Source organism: Cynocephalus volans, chromosome 4 (genome assembly GCF_027409185.1).
Source record: "Cynocephalus volans isolate mCynVol1 chromosome 4, mCynVol1.pri, whole genome shotgun sequence".
In the NCBI taxonomy this organism is placed as follows: domain Eukaryota; kingdom Metazoa; phylum Chordata; class Mammalia; order Dermoptera; family Cynocephalidae; genus Cynocephalus; species Cynocephalus volans.
In genome coordinates, this window is record NC_084463.1 from 160,020,871 (window position 1) to 160,035,551 (window position 14,681).

The 14,681-nt window shown below is 59.6% G+C and overlaps 1 protein-coding gene across 7 annotated transcripts in view; it reads right to left on the minus strand.

The window, feature by feature from the left end:
• The window catches only part of NRXN2 (neurexin 2), a 98,701-nt gene extending 96,625 nt beyond the window's left edge, over positions 1 to 2,076 (minus strand). For all 7 annotated transcript variants that reach the window (XM_063094138.1, XM_063094141.1, XM_063094142.1 and 4 more), the window contains exon 1: positions 1,338 to 2,076. In XM_063094138.1, coding sequence (XP_062950208.1) covers positions 1,338 to 2,076 — 739 coding nt within the window. The remainder of the gene's footprint in view (positions 1 to 1,337) is intronic.
• Positions 2,077 to 14,681: the final 12,605 nt, after the last annotated feature.

Below are 14,681 nucleotides of genomic sequence, written 5' to 3' on the forward strand. Positions count from 1 at the left end.
GCACACGCACACACTCCCCAAAAGACTCTGCCTCTCAGAGGGTAGACACACACACATACACACGCAACTGCTGAGTGCCCCACGACCTCCAGAGGTGCTGGGGAAGGAAAGCATGTCTGACTGCACACGTCCGCTGTCAACAGGGCTGCCAGGGACAAGGCATGCACATGCCCTGCCCCCAGACTGATAGGAGAGCCTCTGCTCACTGTCCAGCCAGACCACAGTCCCTCGGTCCCCTCATCCCTACTAAAACCACAGCGCAGCCCGGCTCAACCCGACGACCTTGTCCGCTCACTTCACTCTCCCCGCCAGACACTCCGCCTCTGCAGCGGGGGTGCTAGCGGAACCCCTCCCTCCCTTCACGTAGGCCTCCCCTTCATGTCCCCTTTCCATGCTTCTGTCCAGATCCCAGAGTCCTACCAACCCCTGCCCAGCCCAGTAGTGTCCCACCCAAACCGCACGGTCTCAGGGGTTCCGACGGTTAAAACGGAAGCCTCCGCTCCCAGTCTCTCCGCAGTCAGTGTTGCCCCTCACCAAAGCCGTCAGCTCCTAATCAGGAGCCCGAGAAGCCTCAGCCACCCGCTCCCTCATGCTTCCTTCTAGAAGGGGCCGATTCTGTGGTAAGAAAGAAACACGCGGTTCCCGCCCTCCTGGCGGCTGCAGTTGCAGCCTCGCCATCCCCACTTTACCTCACCCGCCCTCGCACCGCCGTCGTGCCCGTCTCCCCACGCCCACCACCCTCAACCGAGGCCCTCCTCCGGGACCGGCCTCCGGGCCGGCCGCGCTTCCCGCCCTTCACTCACCTGCCCCCACCAGGCCCCACGGCCTGGGCTGGCCCCGCCCCTGACTCCTCACAGGCCCCGCCCTCTGTCTACAGGCCCCGCCCACACAGGCCTAGACCCCCACCCTTCACGGCCCCACCGGCCGGGCCGCCACAGTCCCCGCCCACAAGTCTCGCCCGCGGCCTCGCATAGGCCCCGCCCACACAGGCCCCACCCATCAGGCCTCACGGGCGCTTCACAGTCCCTCACCCACGGGCCCACAAGGCTTCACGCGCCCCCTCACCAGCCCCCTCAGGACTACACAGGCCACCCACAGGTCGCCACGGGGCTCACGCTGGCCACGCCCACACCAGCCCCACTCGCCCGCTGTCCCCAGCCACTGGTAACCGCACACGCCCTCTCGCCCAGACAGACACGCGTCCTCACACACTCTCACACGCCCTCGAGCCGAGCCCGCGGGCCTCAGGCGCCCCCCGCGGCCCCGACCCCCGGGCCCGCGCCTTCGCAGCTCCCCGGGGCACCCCCAGTCGCCCGGCGGCGCTCCCCGGAGCTCACCTTCGCTGCAGAACTTGCCGCCGAAGCCCGTGTGGCTGCAGTCGCAGCCCACCTCGCCGGGGGCCAGCACGGTGCAGAGGCCGCCGTTGGCGCAGGGGTTGCGCGCGGGCGCGCACAGCGGGTCGGCGGCGGCGCCGCGCAGGCCCTGGCTGCCCAGCAGCGCCGGGGGGCGCTCGCCCAGCTTCAGGTTGGCCAGGAGGCCGCGGAAGGGCGGCTCGTACTTGACGGTGCTGAGCGTGAGCGCCGAGAGGCGCACGTCGGGCGGGATGCCGCCCACGAACAGGTCGCTGGCCACCTGCATCTCGCGCCGCTTGGAGCGCACCTCGGCGGCGCGGGCCTCGCCGTCCACCGCCAGCGCCGTGCGGCGCGCGTCGCGGGTCAGCAGCACCATGTGCCAGCGATCGTCGGCCACCGGCGTGTCCAGCTGCAGCGTGGCCGGCTCGGCGCACGACAGCGTGAAGCGCAGCCGCAGGCGCCCGTCTACCAGCAGCAGCTCCAGGAAGTCGCAGTCGCCGCCGTCGTCCAGGTAGAGCAGCAGCGCGCGCGTGGCGTTGGTGCGCAGGCTGAAGCTGAGCTCGCCGCTGCTCGCCGCGCCCGCCCAGCGCGCGTAGCGAGCCCACTGCCCGGGGCCGCCGCCGAACTCCAGACCGCCCGCACCCGCCGCCAGCGCCAGCAGCAGCAGCAGCAGCGGCGGCGGCGGCGGCGATGGTGACGGCCGCCACCGGCTCCCGGGAGCCATGCCTCCGGCGGCCCCAGCCCCGCCCGGCCCCCGGCCCCGCTCAGGCTTCAGAGCCGCGGGCGCATGGGGCGGGGAGGGGGCCGGGCGCCCCCCTCGCAGAGCGGGGCTCCCACGCCGGCTCACAGTGCCATGGGCCCGGCCACGGGGCGAGGCGCACAGAGGCCCAGGTGTCGGCTTCCCCTGGGCGGCTGCAGAGGCGGCGCCCCTGCCCCGCCGCGGGCTCCGACAGAAGATGGGGGAGGGATGCCTGCGGGGAAACAGAGAGGAAAGGGTTAATGAGGGGCTCGGAGGACCGGGGACTGGTCGGTGTCTGGCTACCCCCTCATACCAGCAAGTGCCCAACTGTTTCCCTTTAGGACTTGAGGAGCCCCACTGACCTGGAGAGGGTCCCGAGGCAAGAGACGCCACCATAGACGAGTACTGGTGGCTCAACACTGGGGAAGAGATGGCATTCACTAGGGGCATTATAGGTTTGACATATGGACAGCTGGGGAGGTGATATGTTAGAGTCTAGTAGGAGCCCAGCGCAGCCGCCCTTGCCCTCACACTCTCAAAGGACCCTGTCGTCAGCACCGAGGCTAGCTCCTGGGGTGAGGTCCAGAAACTCTCCTCCAGCTAGTGACCCCAGACCCTTCTCTGAGCCGCCCAAACTTATGAGTGGCCCCCTTCTCCAGGCACGGCTCCTGCTCACACTCTCTTTCTCTCATCAGCTCTCGATGCTGGATAATGAAGTTGCTAAATAATTCATTGGGATTAATTAAATACCAATTTGTCAATGGTATCTCAGAGTAACCAGGCTGGGAAGGGGGCAAGAGAGAGAAGCCAGCCAGGACCTAGGTATCCAGGCCCCAAGCCCTCTCCATCCATGCAAGGACACAGACACCCAATTCTGTGTCTCCGATAACCCCCACACCACACTCACCCCTTGTTAGGCCCCAACCTCACTGCTCACCAGCCCACGTTCTTCCTGAAGCTAAACTGTCTGTCACCTTCAACCTCCAGCTCCCAGTCCTCGGCCTCAGGACTGGTCCCTACTTCCTAGGTTCTCTTTACCTCTCAGTTCCTCCCACCCCCCAATCCAGGACTGGGGGAGCCACCAGGAGGTAGGCAGGCTCATTTGAATAAAATTGCCTTTCTGAAATGATTACCCTTGTAACGGGCTGTCAGAGAGCAATTTATACCCCACGCTGGGGAGGGGAATTTGCATCTCGTTAAACTCCCAGTCGTAATTATTTATATCCAACAACCCTCCTGAATATTGCATTGGTTTTATTTTGGGGAGGGAGGGAGGGAAGGAGGTGGGGAGAAGCCTGGGAGAGAAGCAAGGAGGGGCTGGAGTTTAGGAAGAGACAGGGAAAGATTGGAGAGGGGGGAAGAGGAAGGAGCGGAAACACATGAAAAGTGACAGAGATGGAAGAGTAATGGAGGAGAAAGTGGCCTGATGGGGAGAAAAGAAAGAGAAGACAGAGAAAATTAAATTCCAAACAGCATTTGTCAAGGCCCTGGATGCTGGGCATTTTTACACATGTCATTTTACTTAATCACTCTGAGAAGTCCCATTATTCCCATTAACCACTGGAAAACCCATGTAGAGAGTAAAGATGCCTGGGGACTTGCCCAAGGTCACACAGCCAGCAGCAGGGAACTGGGACTCAGATCCAAGTCTGTTCCACTCCAGCATCCCCATGAAAGAGATGAAGGGCAGGACAGCCACAGGTGTAGCTCAGAGAGGTGGGGACCAAAAGAAGAGAAGAGGGCTGACCTGGAGAGGGGTGAGGTTGCAGGAGTGAGGCATGGAGCCAAAGAGCTATGTGGGAGGAAGCTGGGGAATGAAAGGAGAGGAAGCCCCCCTAAAAGACCATAGTGATGGGGTGAGAGACCATAGTGAGAGGCGGTGAGGTTTGACTCCATGCCCCACCCTTGCAGAGAGTCACAGGAGGACAGGGTTGGTTGGAGTTACATGTGTGAGGTGGAAGATGGGGCAAAGAGAGCCTCAGAAGGCCATCAGTAGTGTTTGGGGAGCCATCTCCAAGAGACCCACAAAGGCCAGCCCTCAGCTCCTTCCATCTAGCTCCTTCTGACTGCTGCCCTCCCAAACCTACAGACTCCACTGGGGACCCAACTGTCCCGCCCCAGTGCCCCTCAAAGGGCTGTCCCTTCCCAGGCAGGGTGGAAGCAATCTGGGCACACAGCCCCCACTCCCTACAAACACTGTAGGGGTTATATATAGCCTTGCCACTGCCTCTCCTCATTGGGTAATGGAGATAATTAACATGCGAGGGCTAATTAGCCAATCAAATTAAATGCAGCACCTGCTCCCAGCCTGATTGACGCCCTCACCCTACTCACACACACACATGCACCCCCAGCCCAGGGCAGAGAAGGGGGTCCCTCAGGTTTGGGGGAGGGAGAGGACAAAGCTCCCACTCTTCTCCAGAAGGGACAGCCAGAGACCCCCAGCAGAGGCACAGGTCTTGTGGCCAGAAGAGTGACGATCCTCCCACCCTCCCTGCTGGGGTCTCAATCTCAGTCTAGTCTAGCCTCTGACTGCCTCTCTCCCAGCCCCCACCCCAACCACTGGACACTATTTGGGGGAGGGAATTAATTAGCTATTGATTTCCGCTGGCAGAGGGAATAGGATTTCATGCTGACGTCCACTCACCTCCAAGCTCAGGAAGGGAGGGGATTCTTTTCCCTGCCCCACCCCCAGTGCAGCCCCCTGTCATCCTCACATCCCCCACCCTCTAGGCAGATGGCAGAAAGATTCTTGTGGAAAAGCCCAGGGGCAAGCTCTCCCTCTGTTTGGGAAGGTGGAGGAGGACAGACAGAGTGAAGGATGGTGGGGAGGCCTCCAGAGGTTGGGAGGCCAACACCTGGTCCTGAAAGCCAGTTGAGGGAGGGAGGTATGTAAGGTGGGTGAGAGTCCAGGAGGGGGTGACTCTACTGATCTGCCTGGCCCCCCATGGGGTGCCGTGGGCAGGCACATGTCTGTGAGCCAGCTGTGGGGGCAGAGGCTGGGTGTGTGCAGCGCATCCAGGGAGGGGCAAGGGCAGGGTCTGTTCCTGCGGCCCCTCAAGGCTCATTACTCATTCTCCCCACAGCCTGCAGCTCTGCAGCACAAGCCAGCCTGGCGCGGTGCCGGGGCATGGGGGCTGCAGGGATGACCAGGAGGAAGCCCCAGCCCTCCCTGAGTCCTCTCTCCTGGGACCCAGGGGCCCTAAGGGCAGCTTCAGGCTTATGAGGCAGAGATAGTCCCCAGAGGCATGTGAGCTAAGCGGACACCTGGGTCCTTTCTGCCCCACCCCACCCTACAGTGCCCAGGAAACCTGCTTCTCTTCACTGCTCCTTCCCCTCCCTTCAGCTTCACCCTGCCCCAGGACCAGGCTTCCGCTGCCCCAGGCTGCAACCCACCCTTCTCCCAGGATGCACGGACTTCCTGCTGACCTAGGATGCTCTGTCCTGCCTCAGTTCCTGGTACTCAGCTCTCTGGCCTCAGCAGCAACCCCCGGCCTCCAGAGATCTCCTCCCCATGGCCGGGGTCATTGCCTCGCACAGCTATATCAAGTAAATGGTGTCCCCTGGAGTTGCACAAGGCGACAGCCCCTCCTCTGGGCTCAGGCAGTGCAGCGGAAGCCCCTCTGCACCCACAGGGTTCAAGCACTGTCTCCCAAGACCCACTTTCTTTTTCTGGTGCCCATTGCTAGTGCAGGGACACTGGCCAGAGTGGCCCCGGGGTACCCTGCCTGCTCACTGACGTCAGCACAGTGCACGTTGCCAACCACTGCTGGCCCAGAGCCACCACTCCCCTGGGGAGATGACCTCTCCCGGGTAATCCTGGGATTCTGCACCCAAGTCAGCACCGTAGCACCCGCTACCAACAGATGGACTCTGCAGCCTTGCACCAATGGTGACAGAGCTGGAGGGGGTGGGAGTTGGGGTGACTAGGGTGCCCTTGGGACCTCTGCCTGCTCCCTCTCCCACTGTACCCTCTCCCAGCAACTCTTCTTGGGTCCTCCTAAGCCAGACAGCTTCCTCCTCATTTTCCCACTGCCAGGCCAGTGGCACTGTAGCATCTGGCTGCAATTTTTGGACTCACCACCTTGCATCAGGCACCAGGCTGAGCCCACATGTGCACTGTCTTATTTAATGCTCTGGGTTTGAGGAGTTAGTTTTGTCACCCCATCTTACAGACAAGGAAACTGAGCTTAGAGCAACGAATTCACTTGCCTGATGTCATGGTGTAGGTAAGGGGTCTGCTGGCTCCATAGTCTATGGCCTTTAGCCTTTACCCTACACTGTCAAAAGGCTGTGGGGCAGTGTTTGGGGATCAGAACCCACCCTCCTCTCATCTGGCCTTCACTGGGAAAACTGCCCTCTATAGATGCCCCAGCCTCTGATCTGGGAGGGAAAGGCAGGGGCCTCAGAGCTCATGGAGCTCATCCCCCTCATTTATTCTGAGGTGGAAACTGAGTCCCAGAAAGGGGCATTGACCAACCTGGGATCACACAGAAGACAAGACTTAACCAAGGTTACTGGCCTTCCATTCTAGATGCTTCCCACTGTACCTGCTGATCCAGACCTGGCTTTCCTGCCTGACCAAAGACGTCAGCCTCCACACCACCAGTGTAAATTGAACAAATGAGTGCAGATTCTGTGGTGAGATAGTCTGTGCCCACCCTACAGAGCCCCTGGCCAGGGGCCCTCTGACAGCATCCACACTGCCTTTCTGGCCATGCCCACAGCGCACACACACACACACATACACACATGCACACCCCTCCAGCCACGGGAATGCCAGCCTCCCTCTGGCTCTCCTTTCCTCACGCCAGCATCCTCTCCTGCCAGCTGGGAGTGAGACAGCAGGGGCCTCCCCCAGGCTCCAGGGAGGAAGAGCTGGGTTTACACACATTCTGGTGGCCCCAGAAGGCAGCCCGTGGACAGGTGGGAGAAGTGCGTGTTATGGGGGGGAGATTTTGGCTCAAGCTAAAGAGAAACTTGCTGGCAATCCAAATCACCGAACAGTGGAGTAGGCTGGCTCCGGGGGGGTGGTGAGTTCCCCGTCTGTGGAGGTGTGTGAGCTGAGGCGGATGACTACTGCTCAGCGATGCTCAGAAGGGGGTTCTTGAATCATCTGGGAGAAGGACATCAGACTGCTTGACCCCTGAGGTCCCTTTCAGGTGCAAAATGTATCCTGGAGGGTCCCCTCTCCCCACTGAAACCTCAAGCAGGATTGGCAACCTGCCAACAGTTCCTACTTCCCCTTCCTGCTCCTTTCTTACAGCCCCGATGACCTGGCAGAGACAAGGGAAGACCCCAGGCATGTGCACACCCAGACACAACCTCAGCAGAGGGCAAAAACAAGATAGGGCAGTGTTGGCACTGGAGCCTGGGTTCAAATGCCAGCTCTACGCTATCTAGCTGTGTGACCCTTGGTAAGCTACTTAGCCTCTGTGTGCTTCAGTTTCCTTATGTGTAAAATAGAGATAATAGTAGTGTTTCCAAAATTAGAATTAATATATGTAAAGTGCTGAGTACAGTTCCTAGCATAGACTGAAGTGTGAAAAAGTGTGTGTTGTATTAATGATTACTTTTAAAACTCCTCAACTTAGCCTTTTACAGTCTGCAGAACTACATGTGCCTAATGTTTCCTTTGATCCTCTCCAGAGCTTGGTGAGGGAAGTAAGCAAGGCAGGTATTATCGCTGCCCCCTTTTACAGATGAGGAAACTGACACAAAGGGGAGAAGGCACCCGCCCAAGGTCACACAGCTCATAAGTGGCAGAGTTCAGACTCAGATTTGGTTCTGTCTAACCCCTAATTCCCCTGTGCTCTGCTCCACTCTACTGGGCACCTTGTCCAGCCTAGGAAGATAAAAGAAGGAAGGAATAAGTCTGAAGACAAGTGGGAGTCCCATTCCAGCATGGGCTGGGAGTGCATGGGTGTTTGCAGGTCCCTCTGAGCAGGTGTCTGTGTACTTGGAGAGAAGCATGAAGGGGGTTGGGCATAAGGAGTGGCAGCTGGGGCATGTGGGGCTGAGGAAATGGGTGGGCTGGGGACGGAGGTGTGATGGAATGATTCAGTGGAGTGGGGGCTGGAGCACAGGTGTGTGGGACCATGGGGGTAGGTAGGGGGGATGAGCACACCAAGTTTCCCTGTGCTGTGCACAGCTGGGGCATGCTGACCTGGGTGGGGGCACTCCAGTGATACAGAGGGGACAGGTGGTTTCCAGGGGCAGTCTTGTGAGTATGAGGTGTCTGGGAATGTTCCTAAAGGTACCTATGATAGGTGTGTGTGTGTGTGTGTGTGTGTGTGTGTGTGTGTGTGTGTGTGTGTAGAACAGGTTATGATAATGATGATAGAAATGGCTACCATTTACTGGGGATCTGCTATGTGCCTGACAAACATGTCAGATAAATAAAGTTCACAGAGTGCTTAGCACAGAGCCAGGCACACAGTAGGTACACAATAATATAGTTGCTGTTGTTATTATCATTGCCATCATAATCATTTCATCCAGTCCTGGTAACATCCTCATGAGGTAGGTATGAGGACCCCCATTTTACAGATGAGGAAACTGAGGCTCACTGAGGGGCATAACTGAATCCATGCAACCTCACTCTCACCCCACCATGTTACACGGCAGTGGTGGCAGAGGGAGAACAGCTTTGTAAATGGCAACATGCCATGCACACACGGGAAGGTGTGCGCCAGATTATTTGTTGAATGAGTCTGGCAGAGCCATGGGCCTGTCAGTGTGGAAGGGGCCAGCAGGGAGGGGAGCTGCACCAACAGATGGAGCAGCAGGGTGGGTGGCATGTGAGGACACACAATCGGGGCATCCCTGTGGGGGCTGAGCCCAGGAGCTGCAAATGAATGGACAGTGTGTCTCCTGCAAAAGGTAGGGGTAGGGGACCCCTGTATGTGAGGATTAATGTTGGGGGTGGGGGGCGCCTAGAAATGGGAAGGTTCTGAGGGAGGCCAGATGAGCCTGAGCACTGGGCTAGACCCACAGGGATTGTATCATGGTCAGAAGGGGTAGGAGGGCCTGGGGTTTGAAGGCTTTCTGAGGATACAGAGATAAGAGAGAGAGAGAGAGTGAAAGTGGGAGAGAGGATAAGGGAGTGAGCCAAGGCACAAAAGAGTGTGTTGGCGTGCATGTGTGTGTGAGTGTGCACATACACACGGGCCTGGGGCAGAGTGCTTAGGACCCAGACAAGCGCATGGTACTTAAGGATGTGCTGGGGGAGTAGGGCTGGTGTGTCTGGGAGGATGAGCATGTGTGGGTGTGTATACCTGGGAGTGCTGGCGTGTGTGCAGGGGAGGGTGTGTCCCAGGGAGTGAAGAAGCGTATGGAAGGAGTGCAGGTGTGCCTGAGATGCCTGCGAGCCTGGGGAGGTGAGTGGTTGGATGGGGGGCTGTGTGCGTCTGAGGTGGAGGGCTGGCAGTGCCGTGCTGGAGGCTCTGGGGGCACAGAGGGGCCATGTGTGTGTCATGTACATGAAAGCAGGGCGTCTGGAGGAGGTCTCTGAGGCAGGCAACGAGGTGGCAGTCTCTCTGGGCGGGGAGTGTGGGCGGTGTGCTGCCGGGAGGTGTATTGTGTACGCAGGTGTGTGTGCCTGTGTAGGTGTGTGTCTGCATGGATGCCACCAAGCGTGTGTATCAGTGTCAGGGTGTCTGTGTCACTGGCAAGGGTGGGCAGGAGGGAGCAGCTGGACCTGGGGAGAAACCAAGAGCCTGGAAGGGAAGAGAGGTCCCCTACATCCCCTCTGGAACCGAGCCCCCTCCTCTCAGGAGTCTGTCATCTTCTGGATTCAACCCAGGCCAAGAAACCAGGAGAGGCCCAGGCTCCTGGCGAGAACACCCCAGCAGCCACTGCCTGTGGTCAGTCCCACCCACCCCTGTGGACCTGAGGACAGAATGGGGTTGAGAACACTTCCTCTAGCAGGAATAAAGGGCCCCCCAGCTAGACCCTTCTCCCCTGCCCCTGAAAAGATCCAGTGAGCCTTAGATGCCAGCATCCCTGCAGCCATCCCTGGAAGCAGGAGGAGTTAGGGACCTCAGCAGATGAAGCACCCACAAAACAGAAGGCCTCACATTTAACAGACCAGCCAACCTCCCTCCTCTCTTTCTTTCTTCCTTCTCCCTTCTCTGTTTCTCCTCTGGCAGGAGACAGAGAACGTAAAACCGTAAAGTCCACCCTCCTCCAAAAGGAACGCGCAGACACTGGGAAGGTGGACAAGAGGCAGAGGCAGGAATGAATGGAAGGTCTTTACCCACCCCACCCCCAAACACATATGAAAATGAGGATGTACAGAAGCCCCCAAGGCAGTCAAGAGGACTGGAGGCCCAAGACCCACCCCATAAGATTTATTTCATCACTCCAGGTCTGGACAGCCTCCCCCTTCACCTCCAGGCACCAAGAAACAGCCCCCTCCCAGCCTTTGCTGGCTCAATGAGGCACCAAATAGCCTCTCCCAGGACTCAGGAAGGGAGTGAGAATAAAGGAGACAACAGCCCCCCAAAGCCAATTGTGCCTCCAAGAGCCCATCAAGGGTTCAAGGGCTCATGCCCCAGCCCAAAGAACCCAGGACAGACCCATCTTTCAGCTGGGGGAAGAGGCTGGGACATGAGAAATGGTCCCCTCCTCTTTAGGGGTGGGGGAGCAAGCCCAGGGCCCTGCAGCTTTCTCTCCCCCTGCAGCACTCTCTGACCAGAACCCTGTCGCCACCCCCAGCACATTCCCACCTCAGCACAAGCCCCCTCCTACTGATTTCCCAGTTTCCCTCTTTTATAACCCCCAGCCACCCCCCACCCCGCAAGCTTCCGCTCCTCTCCCTCAGGCCCCCCATCTTCCCAGCTCTCCACCAGCACAGACCCATCTTTGCCTCGAACACCTTGGCACCTTCCCTTCTGCTCCCTCCCAATAACCTCGTCTCCCCTTGGCTCCCATCCCCCAGGAAAGACTGGTCCTCCGTGGTTCCCCCCAGCACGAAGCCCTTGGCCTGGCCACTGCTCCTTTGCTCTCCACTTCTCTCTTCTCTCCTCTCCAGCCCCGTCTCCTCCTCCCACGAAGTCCAGTTCCTCCCTGGTTCCTCCCCTGCAGACCCTCGGAGCACAAGAGCTCTCCAGCCCCTCTGACCCAGCACTGTTTCCAGCCCCTGGGGCTAGCACAGACTGGGGACCCCCCCTTCAGAACGCCCCTGACAGCCCTCTGGATGCCCCTCCTCCTCTCCCCATCCCTTCCCCCCAACGACCCTCCCTCCTATCCCCTCCATTCGCCCCAGCTCGGGGCCAGTGCCCCTTCCACAGGGAGCCTCCGACCCCCAACACCCCCCACCCACCCCCCCACCCAGCAGCTTCGCCTCCTCTCTGTCACCCAGCCAGACCGCTCAGCGCGGCGCCCCCGCCCCCAGATCCATCCTTTCTGCCTTCCCCGCCCCCTCCGATCCGCTCCCCTCCCCCGATCGGCTCCCGCCCCCCGCCCGTCTCCGCCGCAGCCCCCCCTCCCGTACCTGGTTCTGGGGGCACCAGGAGCTGGAGGGTGGGGATCAGAGCCCCGGGGCCGCCCCGTGTCCGGCCAGTGGCAGGGCCGGAGCCAGCGGTGTCGGCCGCCTCGCGCCTCTCTCGCTCCCCGCCGCGTCCCCGCCCGCCCGCCCCGCCGCGGTGCGCTCCGAGGAGGATGCTCCGCGAGTCAGGGCGGCTGCTCCCGCCGCCGCATCCCTGCAACACCGACTGACGGCAGCATCGGCACCAGTGCCCGCCCCCCCGACGAGCGCATTGGGCCACGCTGCGCTAACGGACGAGCGGCGCAGCCAATGCAAAGGCGCAGAAGCCGCCAGGCCCGCTGCTCCACAGACCCACCTCCCTCCCCTCCGCGGGACCCAGGCGTCCCTGCCCCAGGGCATCCGAGCTCTTCCCCGCCTGTCGAGGTCCTTAGCCTGGGCGCCCGGGCCACCAACTAGGCAGACCCCCAACCCAGCTTCAGTGCCTTTTCCTGGAACCCAGGCTCCCTAGCCCCTCTCTCATTGAATTGGGCCCTTGGGTTCCGCACTCCCCGGCCGGCGGGTCTGTGTGCCAGCGCCCAGGGCTGTGACAAGCTGAAGGAGAGGCTGTGGACCCCGACTCGGGGCACCGAGGGAGCAGGACCGGTTCGGGGCCCGGGCCGCAGCGCCCTCTGCTGGCTACGCCCAGGGGTGGGCCCGGGCTGCGAGGAGCCTAGGGTGGGAGGACCCTGTCCACGGCCACTGGGGGCTTTTTCCAGCCGGTACCCTGCCTCTCACCGCCTGAGGGCTCCCTGGATTGGAGCCACCAGAACTGGGGAGGGAGGGACTTTGCTGGAATAAGGATGGAAGTGGTGGGGGAGGGAAAGGAAGCGATGGGGGGTGGGGGTAGACCTAAGGGTTTGGGGTTTCCCAGCCCTGCCTCGCAGGAATCCCAGAGTTTGAAGCCAGACTCCCAGTCCTGCCTGGAACCCTGAACTGGGGTAGGAGTAGGTTTGCGGGTAAGGTTGCGGCTGCAAATTCCTGGTCACTGAGGGAAGCTGACAGCATCCCCCTTCTCTGTTCTCCTCCCCACAATCATGAGTTTCAGAGTGAGTGTGATACTGGGGTGCGGTGTTCCCTATAAAGGCGTCTACATCACTGTGCATGTGTATGAGTGTGGGGGGAGGAAGATACCCCTTCACTCATTCAGCCAATGCAAGGTGGACCTGGCACCTAGTGTGTGTACCACAAAGTTGGACACTGGGCTTCTGAAGGAGGCAGTGAGTGAGTGAGTGAGTAAGTGAGTGAGAGTGTGTGTGTGTGTGTGTGAGTGTGTGTATGTGTGAGTGTGTGTGCGTGTGTGTGTGTGTGCGCGCGTCAGCGTCAGACTCTTCTGCCAGCTCCCTCCAGGACCCTGATTTCTGTTGCAGGTCTCTGATCTGCACAGCTGGTAATAGTTGGCACTTCCTTAGCCAGAGGCAACATGCAAAGACACTCACATTCAACCACTAATGCATACATACGCACATGGGGGCACACTCACAACCCTGCACTCCTGTGTACACAAACACTCCCAAAGAGACACACAGGCACACCTGCAGAAATGCCCTACCATTGTAAGAAGCACATACTTGCCCCAAAACACACATACACACTTGTGCACACAGATACCTACACACTCAGAGGCAAATACATACCCAGGAGAACGGGTGCACACAGGACCTGCCCACAGGGTCATCCTGTCTCCCTGAGGCACTTTGCAGAGAGTGGTCAATTACTCAGTGGATGAATGTGGACCCCAACCGCCAGAAGGAATGTCCTTCCCCATCCTGTGAGAGGCTGAGAGGGGCACCTAGGCTGCAAGGGGTGTTTCCTAGGGGTTGGAAAGGGAGATCCCTGAGCCAGGTCCCAGGCTTGGGGCCCACTCTGACCTTGCAAGGACCCTCAGGTCATCCTCATCAAGGCCACTGGAGAAGCCAGAGAATGGGAACTGCTGAGTCAGGGCCTGTGGATGTGAAATTGCTTCTCTGACCCCACAGCCCACTGCCCTGCCCATCCTCCACTGCTCCTCTTCCTGCAGCCTCCTCACAGTCTCACACACACACTGTCTGTCCAGGCACCAGGGCATATATGGGCAGACAGATAGACATGTGCAGTGACTCAGAGACTGACTCTCAGACCCCTAGAGATGAGCCTGGGCAGGGAGGGAGGTGAGAGTGAGCACTTGTCTCCTGTCGCCACCCCCAGCTTTGCCCATCAAGGGCAGGAAAGGTCACCTGGAAACTGCCACACCTCCCTGCCCCTCCCCTTACAGGAATATCTCTCCTACAAGGTCGAAGGTCCAGACTACCAATGCAGTTGGGACCCACCACTTTGGGATACACCCACACACATACTGACACCCCACACACACAGGCACCCACCCAGTGTGCACACTCAAGTGATGTGCTGAGCACACGCCCTTCTCCCATGTGGACAGGCCAGTGGGGACACACAGGGGAGCAGAAACACAGCAAATACCGCGTGCATGTTGATACACACACATGCACACATGCATACACGCACACACGTGAAGCTCAGACACCAAATTCATACACGTGCAACCATGAAAAGACAGGCACACATCACATCCCAGGTGGGGCAGACCTGGGCATATACACACATATACACACACTGGAAGAAGCCAGGCAGGGGCTGGGAGTGGGGTGGGGAGGAGAACCGACCAAGCTGCGGGGATGGAGGCAGCACGGGAGGCAGGCGGCACAGGAGCGAGCTGCTCTTCACAACACAATCATCGCCGTCTGTTGTTATAGCAACTCAGCCCCCAAATCGTGAAACGGATATTACAGCCTCAAGAGGGGGAAGGGCGGGAGGGGGCTGAGGACAGAAAGAGGGACAGAGCAGGGAACCCAGTGGGGGACAGGGCTCAGAGGCCCCACAGGGGGCAGGGCTGCAGCTGAGATGTAACGGGGAAGGAGAAGGGGGTGACCTAAAATAAGGAATAGGCTAGAGGGAGTGGGGTCTCAAAGGTAGAGATGGACATGAAGTGGAGGAATCCTGGGGGAGGCAGCTATAGCATTCATGAGGGAGCTGAAGCCATTGACAAGTCTGGAGATATTGTGCT